This window comes from Sceloporus undulatus, chromosome 1, assembly GCF_019175285.1.
Source record: "Sceloporus undulatus isolate JIND9_A2432 ecotype Alabama chromosome 1, SceUnd_v1.1, whole genome shotgun sequence".
Taxonomy (NCBI): domain Eukaryota; kingdom Metazoa; phylum Chordata; class Lepidosauria; order Squamata; family Phrynosomatidae; genus Sceloporus; species Sceloporus undulatus.
Genome location: NC_056522.1, coordinates 362,944,713 through 362,964,580, shown reverse-complemented (window position 1 = coordinate 362,964,580; position 19,868 = coordinate 362,944,713). Strand labels below are relative to the sequence as shown.

General features: G+C 39.9%; 1 protein-coding gene across 1 annotated transcript in view; it reads left to right on the top strand.

Moving 5' to 3' along the window:
* The window catches only part of CDC42BPB (CDC42 binding protein kinase beta), a 164,465-nt gene that overhangs the window by 120,297 nt on the left and 24,300 nt on the right, over window positions 1-19,868 (top strand). The window contains 5 exon segments of the mRNA XM_042448163.1: window positions 1,660-1,754; window positions 2,065-2,144; window positions 15,193-15,282; window positions 15,701-15,775; window positions 17,269-17,374. Coding sequence (XP_042304097.1) covers window positions 1,660-1,754; window positions 2,065-2,144; window positions 15,193-15,282; window positions 15,701-15,775; window positions 17,269-17,374 — 446 coding nt within the window.

The window sequence follows — 19,868 nt, the reverse complement described above, 5'->3', positions numbered from 1 at the left end:
AGTACAGTAATTCCTTGTTCTAAATGGCAGCGCTCTTTTAGAATTGAGGAAATCTTTAAACACAATTTGAGGTATGCTTTTGGGGGCTTCCTGTGGACACAAGAGGAATCAAGATGATGGAGACAGAAGAAGAGGCAGTTGGTGTAGACAGTGATTTCTTTCCCACTGATATGACTAGAGAGACTACTGTAGCCAGAATCAGGCCACTCCCGTCCTCATAGCCTGAGGCTGGACCTGTTGTGTTCATGGAAAAAACTGAAAAGGTTCAACTGGCATATCTCCCTTTTAGTCAAGCCCAGGATGAGTTTTGCCCTTGGTAGCTTGTCTTCTAAAATTCCCCCTCTCCAGTGTATGTAGGATTAGTCATGTATGTGTGGGATATTTTTCTTTTTAAACATATTATGAATGTACAATAGTATTTTTTTAACATGTCATGACAAAGTTAGGAACGTAATCCACCATTTTGAATTTGCTTTTCTACATTTGATTGTGACTTTCCATTGTTAATGTTGGGCAATGAAAGAAATAATGGCTAGAGCCAACCCCTATCCAGTTTTGTTGAAGCCTTCTGATAATCATTTATATTCTTCTGCCCTGTGTCAGTACATTTTGAATTAGTGATATGAAATCTGTCTGCCAAGAGCACTGTGTTTGGTCCACTAATGTAGGCAATTCAGTGTAGCATTTTCTGAAATAGTGTATTGCAAATAAATTGTGTGTGTGTGTGTGTGTATTAGCAATAGAAAAGACAGTTGTCATTTGTCTCTGCTGACATCAGTGTACACATTATAAGCTCCATAGAATACATTTTATTTTTATTTATTTATTTTATATCCTGCCTATCCCCTGAGACAGAAAGTTATCCAGTTCTCAAAAACAGAGTGCCTGGGCAATTGCTTTTTTAGTTCTGTTCAGTGATGTGATCAGTATCTGATGTCTATTTACAGGTTATTGACACTGGTAACAAACATTTCTTTGGAAGTAATTTTCCCCCTCACCTAAGGGTTATTTGTAATTGGAGAGTCTATTTAACTATATTCTAGGTAACTGAGAGTTCTAGGAAACTTATGAACACTTCTTAAAAGCAAGTGTAACGTAGTGATTTGAGTGTTGGATTTTAGAGCCCAGGGTTCAATTCCCAGCTCATCCATGAAAACCACTAAGTGACCTTGGCAAGTCACATGCTCTCAGCCTCAGGGGAAGGCAATGGCAAACCTTCTCAGAACAAATCTTGTCAAGAAAACCCCATGATACAGTCACTTTAGGGTTGCTATTGGTTGGAAACAGCTTGAAGGCACACAACAACAACAACGGCAGGCAAGACAGCTGACTCATTCTTCACTAACCATCTTTCCCTGTAGCATAAGGCATCAGAAGCACAGTGATGTGTTCAGTAAAGAATTTTTGTTTATGTGAAACAGTGGTGAACCTGTTAGGACTGCCCAACATTCTATGTGGATTGACAGTTTGCCCTAGAATATGTCATAGAATCTTCTGTAGTTGTAAGGGCTCTCTTATAGATATTTACTGAGGTGGCAATGAAATAAAGAGCAACTAGAGCTAAAAGGAGGAACTACTGAAAGAAAAACAAACACAGGGAAAGTATTTTGTTCTCTTATATTCCAAATGTTTCAAGTTTTTTTTTATTTTACTATTTAGCAAATTAAAGGAATCTGAAGCAAAGAATCAGGAACTCTTGGAAGAAGTTGAAGCATTAAAGAAGAAACTGGAAGAAAAATACAGGACTGACGCAGGTAATTTAGGCAACATATCATGTAAAATAGTAGACTGGCTGGTAGAGGAGGGTATATTTTTATATATTTGAATGCAATTAATTGAACTGTACTTTGATGTTAACTGTATTTTGATTAATTTAACTGTATTTAGTTAAGGTAAGGGGATGAATTTATAGTTGTTTATGTCTTATGTAATTGTTCTTGTAATTGTTTATGCATTTTTGTAAACTTCTTTGATCTGTTGGATAGGTGGTATATAAATAAAATTTATTATTATTATTATTATTATTATTATTATTATTAGGTAATTGTACTTTCTATTTTCCAGGTCTTAAACTTTCAGAATTCCAAGATTCCATTTTTGAGTACTTCAATACATCACCTCTTGCACATGATTTGACTTTCAGAGTAAGTATTACTGTATGAGTACAAGCTTGTAACTAGGAAGTCCAGGGGAATATTAATATTAGCTCAACTTGTGGCTGAGTTACAAGCAGCCTGGGATACTGTCTCACTTGTTTATGGAGGTTGGGAGGCAAATAACTGCAGATGCAGAGTATTTCTATTACCTATATGTATTAAATGAGTTGAACACACACAAGCACTTCCACACAAACACACAAGAAACTGAGAAATAAAGGAGTTAGATTGGAATAGATTTGAGGCTTCACTAACAGTGATATTTACCAATAGCAAGGTTCCTCCAGTTGATGCGGTTTGGTAGATGAAATGTCGGACTTGGCTGTTCCTGAGTACTTGGAGGGGCAACAACGAGCCAGGTCTGGCGGAGTTCAGAGTGCCTTCCTGTGAACCCACTAGTCCACTGAATAAAGGAAATTTGGTTTTTTATAGGGGAATCCCACCTGGAGCAAAGAACCAGGGGTCCCATAGCCAGAAATCAAATTGTATGAGATAATTGGGGTGGGGGCTTCCGAGGTGAGAATGGAGGTGTAAATGAAAGATTCTTGCTTTAGGTAAACTGCAGGAGTGCGAGACAGAAACAAACATTGCACCTTGAAATTGGTGTACAGTTCCTTGATTGAGTTGCTTTACCTTCCTGAGGTATGTGTGAGAGTGAATAATCCCTTTTGCAACTCCTAAACTACTGATGTGACCCTTTGTTTGGAAGCTTATGGCAGCTATTCAGAGTCATGGAGGGGTGAACCTCACAATATTTTGAATATTAAAATGGAAGACTGTGGGCCATTGTAACAAGCTACACAGAGAAATGCATACTGAAGTAGTCTGTAACAAATGAGTGTGAAGCTCATAGCACCTCTGTGTAGCAAACACTGCACTTGCACAGTATTGTTGCGCACACTGTAAACTGATATGTGTATATCTAACTTACAAGGGCAGGCGGCAGCCATTCATAAACAAGAGGATTTCTGTTTCCAGACATTGTATATTTGGGTATGAAATATGTGACTCTCTAGATCTTGTTGTACTGTGATTTATCATCCCTAGCCAGGATACAGAATGGTGATAGATGATTTGAACGTGATCTAGCAGCAAGGAGATGGCCACAGGTTCCCCATCCTTTGCCTAAACACTAAACTTCTTGAGGCAGGTTCTTCTTTGGGTTTTTTGCCCTGTAAAATGCCAGGTAAATAGGAAATCCTTTAAAAGTGGGGAAGAGTTACAACAAGGAGCAAATGAAGAAGGGCACAGAAAAAACAGATCTGTTAAGTACTTGGATAGGAGACTACCAATGAATACTAGGTGTTGTAGGCTACATTTTAGAGGAGGGAATTGGTCAAAACATATCTAAGTATTCCTTGCCAAAGAAAACCCTATGAAGTTTATGGGATTGTCATAAGCTGGCAGGCAACTTGAAGGTATGTACACACATACACACAAACATACACAACACATGAAAACAACCAATAGGTCTTATGAATTAGATAAAAAGCTTCTTTAACGCTGAATCTTGTATTTAAGAAAGAGCAGTCAGGTGCCTCTAAAAAGCTCACAAGTAGGATATGAATGCAACAGTTACCTCTATTGTAATATTCAGGGGCAAACCACAGCAGCCTTGGCTGCTGAGCTTTGGTGGTTAATAGACATTGATATACTAATCTTCTATAGGCTGGCAAAACCACTTGTGAGTATTCCTTACCTAAGAAACCCTATGAAGTTCATGGGGTTACCATAAAGCAAACACACACATGCACACACACAGAAAGCTTTTGTAGGTCAATATATCCCTGGAGCAAATTATTACTGAATTTTGTGTGTTCTTTGGAACTGAAATCTCTGAGAAGTAAATTGCCTGAGTGCCAGCTTACCCCAAAGAGTTTATATAACTTAATGCAAAGTTAATAGTACCAATCTTGTAATGCTGTATGTGTTGTTTGTAATTCAATTGTAATGTCCTGGGAATATAACAAAATAGTACAGTAGTTCTCTTTCCAATTGACTTCTGCTTTGACATGGGAATTGTAAATGTATCAACCTTGTTTTGTTTTCTTAGCAATAGGAAGTACAAGTTTGTGTCCGTTGACAATTTGAAATGGTCTCCATCTCCAGTAGCAGTAAACACCTGGACCTACAAAGCTATAAATTAGTTGGCTGTAGTCATAAGCATGCTTTCCTGTGAATAAGCTAAATGAAACACAGTGGAGCTTCTTTCCAAGTAAATAGTAAATATAGTATTTATCTCTTCATAAAGTTTTAGGCTGCAGTGCTAAACATGCTTACTAGAGAATGAGCTTCATCTAATATGATAGGGTTTACTTCTGAATAAGTATGTATATCTTTAATTTCTGGAGTGGAGGGGATTTTTACAAGCATCTTGATCGCTAAGGGAGTATATGTTTATGTTTGAGTTTGTATGGGCTCTAATGCCTTTTTGAAAAAGAATATGGAGGGTAGGTGGAATGCTTTTTTCTTTCCAAATAGTAGCTTCTAATTGTGGTTGCTTACGTCTTCCAGTATTTTCAGTGACCTTAATCAATGACCTTAATTAATCTGACAAATTTCTAGAAGATGTTCTTAATAGATAACGTATAATTAATAGACTCAGTATCTGTTTTTCAATATAGATATTTATTAGATCAGTAGCTTGATAGAGAAACTTTAGTTCCATCCAGGGAGTTGTATGCCAGCAGAAACTGCCCAAAGGCAGAGTTTCCAGTGGTTTTACCAATGATCATATCAAAACATGAGAAGAGACCTGCCATATCAGACCAAAGGCCTTTTTAATTCAGCATCCTGTTCCATTTCACTGACCAACCAAATGATGATGCAAAGGCCAGAAACAGGACATGAGTAAACTAGAACACTTCCACTTGAGTTTCTCAAAAATTCATACTGAGACAAACACTATCTCTGATACTGAAGCAAATATATAAGACATCTTAACTAGAAGCCTTGATTGATAGCCTTACCCTCCATGAAAATGGAAACCCTTAGGCTATAATGGAGAGTATTGGTACAGGGGTAGCTAAGACTCAACTCAGACTTCTCTTTAGAGGCTGTAACTGGTTTTTCGTGGTGTCAAGACAGTGTTTCATGGTGAGTTCACAAATTAGAATCAGAAACCATGGATTTGAAGTGGATTTTCAAAGTATGGTATGCACTGCCTGTTCTGGATGGGGGTTGGAGTTTGCCTTATGGAGCAGGTGTTGCCAGGTAACAGTAGGATTGTTTGGTTTTCAAACTAGCAATAAGTGAATGAAAAAACGAGCTGAAGCAGAGAGTTCTGGGCTCCTGCAGAATTTCAAATCTTGTGGGATCCCCCAGACCCATGGAAATGTCAGGATAGAAGACCAGTGGCCATTGCAGGGGAGGAATTTTACTATCGATAGATGGAGCACACTGCTTGGCATGAAGCAAGAAGAGAAGGTGATAGCTGCCTTTCCAACAGATCCCTGCAGTATTTGGTGTGTAATTTGGAGACACAGTGTTCAAATGATACTCAAAAAATATGGGCTTTTTAGAGATCTGTTTATTGCTCATGCTTTCAGGACATCCCATACAATAAGGGACATCTTGTAACTCTGCTTGTCAGATTACTTGAACCAACATTGTCACAAGAGTCACAGATAGCTTCAGAGACTCAGGGCCTATACATTTCATTCTGGAGAGAAGTGACCAGTGGGGTCCCATAGGGCTCTGTCCTGGGGCCACTGTTATTCAACATCTTTATCAATGACCGGGATGACAGAATTGGGACATACTTATCAAATTTGCAGATGACACCAATTTAGGAGGAATAGCTAATACCCCAGAGGAAAGGATCAAAATTCAAAATGATCTGCAGAGACTAGAAAGCTGGGCCAAAGCTAACAAAATGAAATTCAACATGGAGAAATGTGAGGTACTGCACTTGCGACAGAAAAATAAAATGCACAGATATAGGATGGGGGACACCTGGCTGAATGAGACTACATGTGAAAGGGATCTAAGAGTCCAAGTAGACCACAAGTTGAACATAAGTGAACAGTGTGATGCGGCAGCTAAAAAGGCCAATGCAATTTTAGGCTGTATCAATAAAAGTATAGCTCAAGGGAAGTAATAGTGCCACTCTATTTTGCTTTAGTCAGGACCCACCTGGAATACTGTGTCCAGTTCTGGGCACCACAATTTTAAAAGGATGTTGAGAAACTGGAGCATGTCCAAAGGAGGGTGACTAAAATGGTGAAGGGTCTGGAAACCATGTCCTATGAGGAACAACTTAGGGAGCTGGGGATGTTTAGCCTGGAGAAAAGAAGATTAAGAGGTGATATGATAGCCCTGTTTAAATATTTGAAGGGATGTCATATTGAGGAGGGAGCTAGCTTGTTTTCTGCTGCTCCAGAGAACAGGACCCGGAACAATGGATGCATGCTAGAGGAAAAGAGATTCCACCTCAACATTAGGAGGAACTTCCTGACAGTAAGGGCTGTTCGACAGTGGAACAAACTCCCTCGGAGTGTAGTGGAGTCTCCTTCCTTGGAGATCTTTAAGCAGAGGCTGGATGGCCATCTGTCGGGGATGCTTTGAATGTGATTTCCTGCATGGCAGGGGTTGGACTGGGTGGCCCCTGTGGTCTCTTCCAACTCTACGATTCTATGAAATCGGCAGGATACCACTGGTAAACCCTGTGATATTCTGCCTGAGGATCTGACCCCTTCCTGCCCCCCAAGCTGGCATGGCAATGGATGGATGTTTGCATGCCCACCTGTGCCATGGAACAGCCGCTACCCCACACCCCCGTACCTACCAACACATTTGAACCTCATTGTGGGCTGTAATGGTAGTAATGGGGTTCACCCAGACACCCCCTCTCCAATGCCACAAGCAACAATTGGAGCTTTCAGAGTGACTCGGCAGTGGCAAGTAGGGGGTGTATGCCTATGTGGTCTGCTGGCTATTGTAGCAGTTTCCAAAAAAGTCCATTGCACACAGCTGGGCTTTTTAGACCACATTGAGGGCCTTTGGGGCTGGGGTTGGTCCAGAACTGCTGGATTGGTGACCAGACTAACTGGCCTGGGGCTATTAGCCTGCATCATCCAAAATGAATGACCCCAGGTCAGGACAAACACAGGCCTTTGGGCCTGTGCAGTCAGCAACCTGATAGTACCTTTATCAGAATAAATTAGGTTACCAACTGTAGTTTCTCTTGTGAAGTTGAAGGCTTTCACAGCCGGCATCCATAGTTTTTTGTGGGTTTTTTGGGCTATGAGGCTGTGTTCTAGAAAAGTTTATTCCTGACGTTTCACCAGCAGCTCTAGCTGGCATCTTTGGAGAAATGCTGGCATGGAATAGAGTGAGATATATATATACTGTTGTTTGAGAGGGAGTGATTGTATGTACAGCGCTGTGTAAATTTACGGTGCTTTATAAATAAAGGTTAATAATAATAATAATAATAATAATAATAATAATAATAATAATCTGTGTATTGTTCTGTTGTTGAATGGCAAAGATAAAAAAGAAGCACAATAAAAATACTGGTAGACTGGGCAAAAAGGATCTGTGAACTCCACTTCCTGGAAGATGAATTTAAGCACCTAGACAGAGCTCTACAGGCTAATGGTTACTCCAGCTCAGATATCAGAAGGACTGCCAGACCCAGAAAAAACTATGGGAGTGAAAATAAACACCCACCCAAAGGAAAGGTATTTTTACCATACAGCAAAGGATTCACAGACAGAATAAGGAAACTGGTGAGGAAACACAACTTGCAAATGACCTACAAACTGACCAAGAAAATCCAGCAAATGCTGCACCCAGCAAAGGACAGGAGAGGCCCTCTCACAGCTTCAGGAGTTTACCACATACCACACAGCTGCAGACAAGTCTACGTAGGGACCACCAAACACAATGTTCAAACATGAATCAAGGAACGCAAGAGACACGGCAGCCTAGGTCAGCCAGAAAAATCAGCAGTAGCAGAACATGTTATGAACCATCCTGGACACAAAATGCTATTTGATAACACTGAAATTCTGGACCATGCCAACAACTATCAGGTCAGAATGCACAGAGAAGCCCTTCAAATCCACAAACACCTACACAAGTTCAAGAGGAAAGAAGAAACCCTTAAAGTAATGTTTGGCTACTAGTCCTGAAAAACACCAAAATCAAGACCCAGCAAATGCAAATGAAAACCACTCAGGGTGAGGGGGGTTTCCCAGCAGACAATGAATCATTAAATAGACATCCTGAGGCATTGCCATTCAACAACAGACCAACACAAAGATTAACATGTAAATCACTTCCTCTCAACCAACAGTATATATACCCCCCCCTCTCTTCCATGCCAGCATTCTCTAAAGATGCCAGCCACAGCTGCTGATGAAGCATCAGGAATAAACTCTTCTAGAACATGGCCTCATAGCCTTCAACCCACACACGCACAAAAAAAATCTGTAGTATCTCTTGTATAGGAGTAGCCTGGCTATATTAATCCATTCCCTAGTTACCTCCAGCATGTCTTACCGTAATGTGCTCCTGAAGACATATCTGAATTTTCTGTTATTTCAAAATTCAATGGTTAGAATTCAAACAATTTCTCTAAGTCAGTGGTTCTCAGCCTTCCTAATGCCCTGACCCTTTAATACAGTTCCTCATATTGTGGTGACCCCAAACCATAAAATTATTTATGTTTTCCAATGGTCTTAGGCAACCCCTGTGAAAGGGTTGTTCGACCCCCAAAGAGATCACAACCCACAAGTTGAGAACCACTGCTCTAAGTAAAGCCATATTACACCAGTATGGGGAAAAGTACATAATCTGCCTTTTCACATTTAAACACAATTCAGGGTACTTGGGTTTATCTTCAGAGCCCTAAAAACACTTGGAACAACAATACTTGGAGTGCCTCCTCTTGTAACAACCTGACTTTGAATTAAAATTATCACATGAAGTCCTCTTCCCAAATTCCATCAGTAAGAGAGGTTCATTATGCATTCACAGAGGGGAGGACATTTTTGTGGTCTGTCTCTTAGAATATCCTCCCGTGGGAGTTATAACTACTTGCTCACATTGTATGTCTTTCAGTATCAAGTCAAAATATTTTTAGTTGTCCTGGCATTTTGAATTTATTGTATGGTTTTTAGCTGGTTGAATATTATTTATCACCTCTTTGGTTTACTGATATATTGCTATGGTATTTAATTTGTATCACTGTTTTAATACTACATTGCCTGTAATTTTTATCTCTACTACCTGAGAATTCTTTGCCTAATCAAATTGCTAGTCCCAATAGAGTAACCAGTTGAATCAATTGCTAAATGATCAGTCAATACTTACATAAACTCCACTGATTCAATAAGTATATGTGCAGTGGGACAAGAAATTCACACCCACCTTTTTGGATGAAAGGGCAGTTATTTGAAATAACAGTGAAATGTCTTGATAACTTAATAAATAAACAATAGTTACAGTTATTACTTTCTCTCGAGGGGCTGCTGTGAAAACATGTGTATATTGATAAAATTAAATGCTGGGAAGATGAAAAATGAATGCAGTCGGGTAGGTTTAAAACATAGTTAGGTACATCTATCTGTTGGCAGTTTAGACCATGGTTTGGCACAATGTCAGAACTGAGCCAATAAACAGCTGTAGGAAGAAAGTTTTTCTTTCTTTTTTCAAAATCTTCCTGTTTCCTATATAAATCAAAATGTTCCAGTACAGTTGCCCCCCCCCCCCAACATGGATTATTTATCGATAATTCAACCATCCATGGCTTGAAAATTGTCTGTCTGTCTGTCTGTCTATAAATGCCCAAAAGCAAATTTTGATTTTGCCATTTTATATAAAGGACAACATTTTACTCTACCATTGTATTTAATGGGACTTGAGCATCCACAGATTTTGTTATCCACAGGGGGTCCTGTGGATAACACCAGTGGATACCAAGGACCCACAGTATAATGTTCACAAACAGAAAGAAATTTATTTCATGTAGAATGGAAATAACATTTTTAAGTAACTCATTTTTTAGTTACGTATTCCATTAACAAAAAGCATTTCAGTGTAACATGTATGAAGGGCTTTCCTTGTACGCTTAGAATCCAAAATGCCAGGAAATTCCAGCTGGTAACAAGTATTCTCTAAACAGACACATTATTTGGGCAGTATGTGCAAATGGTATGGTTTCTTAGACTGTGGTTAGTTCTAGCTTCAACATTACCTAGAATCTGATAGCTTTCTTTGTGCTGGGTCTAAGTCCCAGATTTGTCTTCAGTGTAAAGTAGCCTACAAAAGCAAACCTACTATTCCATGTTACACGCACCCAACCAGCAACCAGTAGCAACCACATAGGTTGCATCTACATTGTGTAAGTAATCCAAAGCAAAACTCTGCTACCACAAGAAACTACAATTCCCAGAATTTCATAGCATTGAGCCATGGCAGTTAAAGTGGTGTCAAACAGGACCCAGAACAATGGATGCAAGCTACAGGAAAAGAGATTCCACCTCAACATTAGGACGGACTTCCTGACAGTAAGGGCTGTTCAACAATGGAGCACACTCCCTCAGAGTGTGGTGGAGTCTTACTCCTTGGAAGTCTTTAAACAGAGGCTGGGCAGCCATCTGTCGGGGGTGCTTTGATTGAGAGATCCTGCATAGCAGGGAGTTGGACTGGATGGCCCTTGTGATCTCTTCCAACTCTATGATTCTATGAAACCAGAATATTTATGCAGTGTGGATACAGCCATAGAATAATAGAATTTGAAGAGACGTTACAAGTGGTATATTCAATTTAAAGACATCCTTTTTATCCAGTTTGTGAGATAATGGAAAGTCAGTGGAGACTAAGTTGGTGATAGTTGCAGAGGTAACTCTTGGCCTATATGTGAAACAAAACTACGATCATAGAATCATAGAGTTGGAAGAGACCACAAGGGCCATCCAGTCCAACCCCCTGCCATGCAGGAAATCTCAATCAAAGCATCCCTGACAGATGGCCATCCAGCCTCTGCTTAAAGACCTCCAAAGAAGGAGATTCCACTACACTCCGAGGGAGTTTGTTCCACTGTCGAACAGCCCTTACTGTAAGGAAGTTCCTCCTTGTTTAAGTGGAATCTCTTTTCCTGTAGCTTGCATCCATTGTTCTGGGTCCTGTTCTCTGGAGCAGCAGAAAACAAGCTTGCTGCCTCCTCAATATGACATCCCTAGCTCTCTAAGTCGTTCAATATGACACAGGGCTATCATATCACCTCTTAACCTTCTTTTCTCCAGGCTAAACATCCCTGGCTCTCTAAGTCGTTCCTCATAGGGCATGGTTTCCAGACCTTTCACCATTTTAGTCGCTCTCCTTTGGACACGCTCCAGTTTCTCAATGTCCTTTTTTAATTGTGGTGCCCAGAACTGGACACAGTATTCCAGGTGGGGCCTGACCAGAGCAGAATATAGTGGCACTATTACTTCCCTGGATCTAGACACTATACGTCTATTGATGCAGCCTAAAATCGCATTGGCCTTGTTAGCTGCCACATCACACTGTTGACTCATGTTCAACTTGTGGTCTACTTGGACTCCTAGATCCCTTTCACACGTAGTTTTATTCAGCCAGGTGTCCCCCATCCTATATCTGTGCTTTTCATTTTTCTGCCCTAAGTGCAGTACCTTACATTTCTCTGTGTTGAATTTCATTTTGTTAGCTTTGGCCCAGCTTTCTAGTCTGTTCAGGTCATTTTGAATTTTGATCCTGTCCTCTGACATATTAGCTATTCCTCCTAATTTGATGCCATCTGCAAATTTGATGATTATGCCCCCAATTCTTATTAAAACTTATTAAAAATAATAATAATTGTAAGCCGCTCTTAGAACCTTTAGGCCTGAAGGGCGGGGTATAAATACAGATGATAATAATAATAATAATAATAATAATAATAATAATAATAATAATAATAATTCTGTCATCCAAGTCATTGATAAAAAAATGATATTGGTGTTCATAAGTACCATACATATCTAAACTGAATGAGCTATTAAATAAAACCAGGCCTGTTCTCTCCCTACCAAAGGACTTCATTTTGAAACAGTTGCTAAGCAACGCCTTTCTACTGATTTCTGAGTATGTGCAGTCATACCTTTGTCACCCATCATAAACTAAATTTGGCCAAATTTTTCGTGTTTTAAATAAAAGCACCAAACATATTGCAGTACTACATGGAAAAGCATGTGCTAGACCATCACCTTGAGCTAACAAAGCTGTCAAATTATTACATGTCACCTGTCAGAATTTCATATCTTGCAAATAAACGGGTTTTTTTGCCTCAATTCAAAAGCCAGCCCAAATTCAGAATACCATTTCCACACTCTGAAATTTCAGACCATCTATTGAGCTGTTTTTAAAGTATGAATTGTAGTATCTATTCCATCCGTTCCCCATGTATGGTTATAAATAAATTGTAACCCTATATTTAAAAGTGGTTTATGCTGTTGTGGAGCAAACTGCACCACTGGCAACTGCTAGACATAACTGCATAAGATCTAAAGGCCAAACAATTTTTACTGTTTCTCACTGAAACTTCGTATAAGATGAAAAACTTGTAAGAACTGCTTTTTAAGGCCTTTCTTTAACAGCATATTATTAGATACCCACTCTGCCTGTCTAATATTTTAGAGCTCCAAGAATGTTTCATTTTATTAACAGTCTCTACATTTCTAAAAATCTGTTTTCCAAGATGCTAAAGAGACACTCTTAATACCCCTTAAGGTCAGTGTTACTCAGAGTAATAGTCTGTAGACTGGTGCCAGTTCACAAGCTACTGGCTGCTGTTCTGTAGTGGATTTTCAGCAAAGAAAAAGACCAATTAAAAATATTGGGCATAAATATGAAACCAGTCCCTGACACATTAGGAAGAAAAAGATATTAGTGCCCCACAGCAGATAGCCTGAGAAGCACTGCCTTTGCTGTTTACATACTAATACCTCTATAAAGCTGTTCATAGTTCATATTTTGAATTAAAACATAGATGTTTGTGTTATTTCATGAAGATATTAAAGCATGCGTTTGTGTGTGGTTATGGGAGAGAGAGAGAATTCTAATTCTTAAACTGGTAATTACTTTAGATAAACATTCTTCCCTAATGTGTTCTTTCTTAGGGGAAATTAATAATATACACTTCCATTTCCCAATTCTCTAGAGTTTTCTATTTTGTAGAAATGTCATCTTCTTTTTTCCCTGTAAAATATATGACACTTTACTATCATCATTGTAATATAATTTTACAGAGTTTGACACTAAAGCCCTGGGAGGTTCCTTAAAGAGCTTTTAATAATTGTTGTGAGCTTTGGTGTCGTTTCTGACTTTCACGACCCAAAGGCAAATTTATTATGGGCTTTTCTTGACAGAATTTGTTCTGCCCTTGCCTTCGTCTTCGGCTGACAAAGTGCGACTTGTCCAAAATCACCCAGTAGGTTTCTGTGGCCCAGTAGTGATTCAAACCCTGTTCTTTCAGGGTTATAGTCCAGCATTTAAGCTACTTACACCACACTGGCTCTCGTTTTTAATAATACAGAATAAAAGCAATATTCTGTGATTTCTTAAATGTACTGTGAAATAGATGTAAATACAGTATGCCTGCGCCATATGTGAGTGCGCCATACGCGGGTGAACCATACATGGCTTTCAGCTTATGCTGAAGCCACACTGTATTATGTGTGCACCGGTGACACATGTGTCTTGCTTGAGCATACCCGTTTTTTTCCTTACACCAGGGAGTGGGGAGTCGGCAACAGATCCCCGTGTAAGTGAAGGGCCCATTGTATAATAAAAACATACACACAAATATTTTATGAAGATCTCAGCACATGCCAGGTAGTCCAGTTTCATTTTGACTTGGTCTACATTTAATTTAAAGTAAGCTTCATGGGTCCTTATGGACTTTAACAATCTCAGAAAGAAAGGAACAAATCACCATTTTAGTGTTTTTAACAGCAGCCGAACTATTGCTAATAAAGGGCTGCTTCATTAGCATGACAGCATATGCAGATGACATCAAATTAGGAGAAGTAGCTAATACCCCAGAGGACAGAATCAAAATTCAAAATGACCTGAATAGACTAGAATCTGGGCCAAAGCCAACAAAATGAAATTCAACACAGAGAAATCTGTGTTAAGGTACGGCACTTAGGGTGGGAAAATGAAATGCACAGATATAGGATGGAGGACACCTGGCTGAATGAGACAACATGTGAAAGGGATCTAGGGATCCAAGTAGACCACAAGTTGAACATGAATCAATATTGCGATGAGGCAGCTGAAAAGACCAATGCAATTTTAGGCTGCATCAATAGAAGTATAGTGTCTAGATCAATGGAAGTAGTAGTGCCATTGTATTCTGCTGTGGTCAGGTCCCACCTGGAATACTGTGTCCAGTTCTGGGCACAACAATTCAAAAAGGATGTTGAGAAACTGGAGCATGTCCAAAGGAGGGCAACTAAAATGGTGAAGGGTCTGGAAACCATGTCTTTTGAGGAACACCTTAGGGAGCTGGGGATGTTTAGCCTGGAGAAGAGAAGGTTAAGAGGTGATATGTTAGCCCTGTTTAAATATTTGAAGGAATGTCATATTGAGGAGGAAGCAAGCTTGTTTTCTGCTGCTCCAAAGAGTAGGATCCGGAACAATGGATGCAAGCTACAGGAAAAGAGATTCCATTCAACATTAGGAGGATCTTCCTGACAGTAAGGACTGTTCAACAGTGGAACATACTCCCTCGGAGTGTGGTGGAGTCTCCCTCCTTGGAAGTGTTTAAACAGAGGCTGGATGGCCATCTGTTGGGTATGCTTTGATTGAGATTTCCTGCATGGCAGGGGGTTGGACTGGATGGCCCTTGTGATCTCTTCCAACTCTATGATTCTATGTTAACTAGTGTAGCTCAATACTGGCAGGTGCAGATGAGTTCTCTCCATGTTTTCTAAGCAGATGCTTCAGGTGGTCTTGATTCTGCTGTAGTATCTTAGCACTGTTGTTGGAAGTTAACATGCTTACTGTTTCCCCCTCCACTCCTCAGACAAATTCTGTTAGTGAACAAGAAGCACAGGGTTCCAAGGCAGAGGTCTCACCATCAACATCTATGACTACAGAGCAGCAGCAAGCAGAGGTAAGTGGTCATTTTTTTCCTATCCAGGAGATATCACTTTTGGGAGTCCTTATGAGTGTATGTTCTGGTCACCAGCTGTGAGAAAATATTTTCACTCTTCATAGTACGTTTCTTTACAGAACCATCTCATTGTTTAAATGTGCAAGCTTTGTGAACTCCTATTTGATTTGCTTTCCTTTCAGTGGCTCCCAGTGTATCTTTGAGCTCTGCTTTCTTGTTTACCTTCTGCTCCTTGCTAGAGTACAGGCTTTCCTGTGAGTCTTTCTGATCTGCAAATCTGCTTCTAGTAAATCAGGAGCAATGCTGCATTTTGCTAATCTATAAAAAGATGCTCACCTATTGTCGCCAGATCAAACATACAGTACTTGAGGTCCTAGAAGCCTTAAATCTTGTTCAATTGTAGTTTTTTGCAATTCAGGAACCAATTCGGCTTCAGAGGATGCCTGCTGCTCCCTCCCCCACCATTCAGTCCATTTCGCTAGCTGTACCAAAGGTAGGGGGACTTGATAATTTGTTTTGTGTAGAACTGTGGGAGAGGGTATAAAAAAGATTGTGACTCATACATGATCCATATATGTGCGTAATCATTTATTTATGTGTGTTCTGTCATATTTGTTTGCCAGTTGACTTCATAGGGTTATTTGTAATCTAGATTGCTACCTGTTTTACCCACCAAGACAAAAACAGCTCATTGGTGCTTTGAAGGTGCCCAGCAGGGATTCACTAAAACTATAATTTCTTCTGTAGGTAGTTGTTGAACACCTGACAAACCAGTATATGACTTGTGTTTGGTTACATATCACACAGGCATGTGTTAAATTAAGTACTCCTTAGTGTGATTCTTTTCCCCTTATGGCCTTACTTTTGTTTGGTTATCAAAGCGGATTTGGTTTTATATCATGTCCTGTTTAAGCTACATAGATTATAAAGAATAGTCTAGATAGGCAACCTAATTCTAAGCTACACTTTCTTTTGTGAATGCATTCATCTATTTTATTTATTTTAAGAAATATATATGCTGCTTTTTGTCCTAAAAAGGATCTCCAGGGCAGTAAGATAAAATAGAGTACAACCAGTATCAACACAATATACGTAGAACCAGTGTTCAGCTAATATAACCAAAGCAGTGAAGACTCATTTTCCCCAAAACCGAAATCCAGGTGACATTAAACAGTTCTAAGCAGCTCACAAAAAGAAGAAAAAGAGAATAGGACAAATTCTCTTTAGTAGGCACTGAAAATAGTTTGGGTTTTTTTTGGGGGGGAGGGGAACATACCAGTAATAGCACTTTGTTCAATGTAAACTTTATTCTAAATTCTGACTACTTGTCTTTTGTATGAAGCAACAAATTTCTAACCACATGTCCTCTGTAGCATAAGATGGCATTGGATCTCAGATTGTGGATCAGGCATGAAACCATCCCTTTCATTTTCTCACCATCTGAGGAAGTAGACTGAAGTCTACAAAAGCATGTGCTGCCACCTTCTTTATTTCAGTTAGTCTCAAAGGTGCTACAGGATCTCTGTACATACTCTTCCTTGCACAGTTCTCCTGTACTGTGTCAGTGCTTTTTAGTAGTGTTGTCACAGCCCATGGTCTTGGAAGCACATGTTGAGAATCTATCCTTGGGAGCCTTATTATCTGTTTTGGGAGATTTGAGCTGGGTTATCTATGCTGTTTCCAATATGCAGCACAGGTTCAGACTCAAAAATGGTTTGTTTATAGAGTAAGTATTCCATTTTTAATTCTGGAAAGCATTTTGATATCAAGGTACAATCTAAATTTATTGTGTGCACTCTCAGCTTGAAAATGGTTTCTATCCAAGTCCCTTTGCTAGTAAGAAAGACCATTCAAAGACCACTTTGCATCTGCCAAATTAAGATCAAGTAAAATCGGAACTTGCGCAAGTTTTGCTCTCACTTGTATTCAAAGTTGTCAGGTTTTCCATACAGTTCCATTCTGATTTATTCTGAATTTCTATTTCAGCCAAAAGCCCATCAACTCAGTATCAAATCCTTTTCAAGCCCTACTCAGTGCAGCCATTGCACATCTCTCATGGTGGGATTGATTAGACAGGGATATGCTTGTGATGGTAAGTTGGTTTAAATCTCCCAAATACTCTCCAGTTTAACAGTATAATTCTGCATCATTATAATGGCAATGCAATTCCTTGAAAGAGAGCACCCACTTGAACTGTTCATACATGCAAATTCAGTATTTTTCTGTATTTGGTAGTTCAAGCAAATGCAGGTAGTTCTATAATGCATGGGTTTAGATCAAGGATGGGAATCATATAGCCCATGGACCACAGACACAGAGAGAGAGAGATCTGTGTAACTTCTGAACCCCCTTCCCAGACAAAATCAGAAAACCTGAGAATTGCAACTTTGGAAGAAAGTTTCCCAATCCATCTTCAGAATCCATTTTGACTTCCCCAAAAGGTGGTGGTGCAGTTAAGTGGTAGGAAATAGAATAAGAGCAGCCTCCAGAATTCTTGTTTAGATATAAATTTTGTCATATTGTGGGTCTTCAGTGGGAACACCAATCATACCAATACAATTTAGAGAATGAAACTAGAACAAATTAGTAATGATTGCTTCTGTAATGATATTAGGTATTTGATGCTATTGACCATTGATGTGGTAAAGGTTGTTATACAAATACATTGAATAAAAACAATTAGCCCTCCGTATCCACAATTTCAACCATCCATGGCTTGGAAATACAGTGGGACCTTGTTATACTTGTTTTAGGGCAGGCTACGGAGTTGAGACTGCCATGGTCGCCTTAGTCGATGATCTCCCTCTGAGTACCGACAGGGGAAGTGTGACCCTGCTGGTGTTCTTGGATCTCTCGGCAGCCTTCGATACCATTGACCACAGTATCCTTCTGGAATGCCTGAGAGAGTTGGGAATCGGGGGTACTGTACTCTAGTGGTTCCGGTCCTACCTCTCGGGCAGATTCTAGATGGTGTCACTTGGGGACAGTTGTTTGGCCAAGAGGAAGCTCAAGTCGGGCGTCCCTCAAGGCGCAATTCTGTGCCCAATGCTGTTTTAACATTTACATGAAGCCGCTGGGCGACATCATCCGGAGACATGGGGCGAGGTGTTATCAGTACGCTGATGACACCCAAATATATTTCTGTATGTCTCAGACTGATGCAATGACTAAGGATGGCATCTCTCCTCTGAATGCCTGTCTTAATTCAGTAATGGACTGGATGAGGGAAAACAAATTCAAGTTGAATGCAGGTAAGATGGAGGTACTTGCAATAGGGACCCTTAATCCATGAATGGAGTTATGTCAGCCAGTTCTGGATGGGGTCATACTTCCCCTGACAGATTCTGTCCGCAGCTTGGGGGTGCTCCTGGACTCGTTGCTTCAACTGACGGCTCAGGTGAATGCTACAGTCACTAGCACTGGCTATCAGCTTTGGCTGATACTCCAGCTGCGCCCCTTCCTGGAGCCGGGAGACCTTGAAATAGTAGTACATGCGTTGGTAACCTTTCAACTCGACTTCTGCAACATACTCTACATAGGGCTACCCTCGTGCCAAGTTCGGAAACTTCAATTGGTACAAAACATGACAGCCAGGCTGGTCACGGGCACATCCAGAACTGCCCATATTACACCAGTTCTAAAATCTCTCCACTGGCTGCCTTTCAGCTTTCGGGCAAGGTACAATGTGTTGGTTCTAACCTTTAATGGTTCTAACCTACATGGCTTGGGTCCTGACTACTTGCAGGAGCACCTCCTTCCATATAATCCACCCCACACACTTCGGTCCTTTGGGAAGAATCTGTTACAACCTAAGAAGACCAGACTTTCAATGATGACCCAGAGGACCTTCTCATCAGCTGCTCCCAGGCTCTGGAACGACCTGCCGGACGAGATCCACCATATTTACCACCTTGGAAGCCTTTAAAAAGGCTATTAAGATCTCTTCCGGCAAGCCTTCCCAGACTAGGTTAGATCCATTAGACTTGCCTCCCCCCCATTGATATCGATACCAAAATTGATTGATATCATCACCCCCGCCCCCCCTCCTCTAGAGGAAGATTCATTTCTTGAGCTAATCTGCCTAAAATTTTAATGTATTCTTATTGGATAGTTTTAAATGTTTGATGCTAAATCTCTTTTTATGGGCTGATCACTGAGTTTATGATTAGGGGAGGGTTGGGGTTTGGGGTTTTTAAAATTGTTGTTGTTGTTATTATTATTATTATTATTATTATTATTATTATTATTATACGCTGGGGTTTGGTTCCAAGATCCCCTGTGGATAACAGAATCCTTGGATGCTCAAGTCCCATTAAATATAATGGCGGAGCATAATGGTGTCCCTTATAAAAAATGAAAAATCAAGGTTTGATATTTGAAATTTATACTTTTTTGAACATTTTCCATGAACCATGGATGCTTGAATCCTCGTTTAAAAAATCAGTGTATAAGAAGGGACGACTGTATATTTTTTTAAAAATCCCAGAACCTTGATTTGGCCATTTTATATAAGGGACACCATTTTATTACCCCATTCTATATAATGGAACTTCACTGTCCACAGATTTTGGTATCCAAGCCACAGC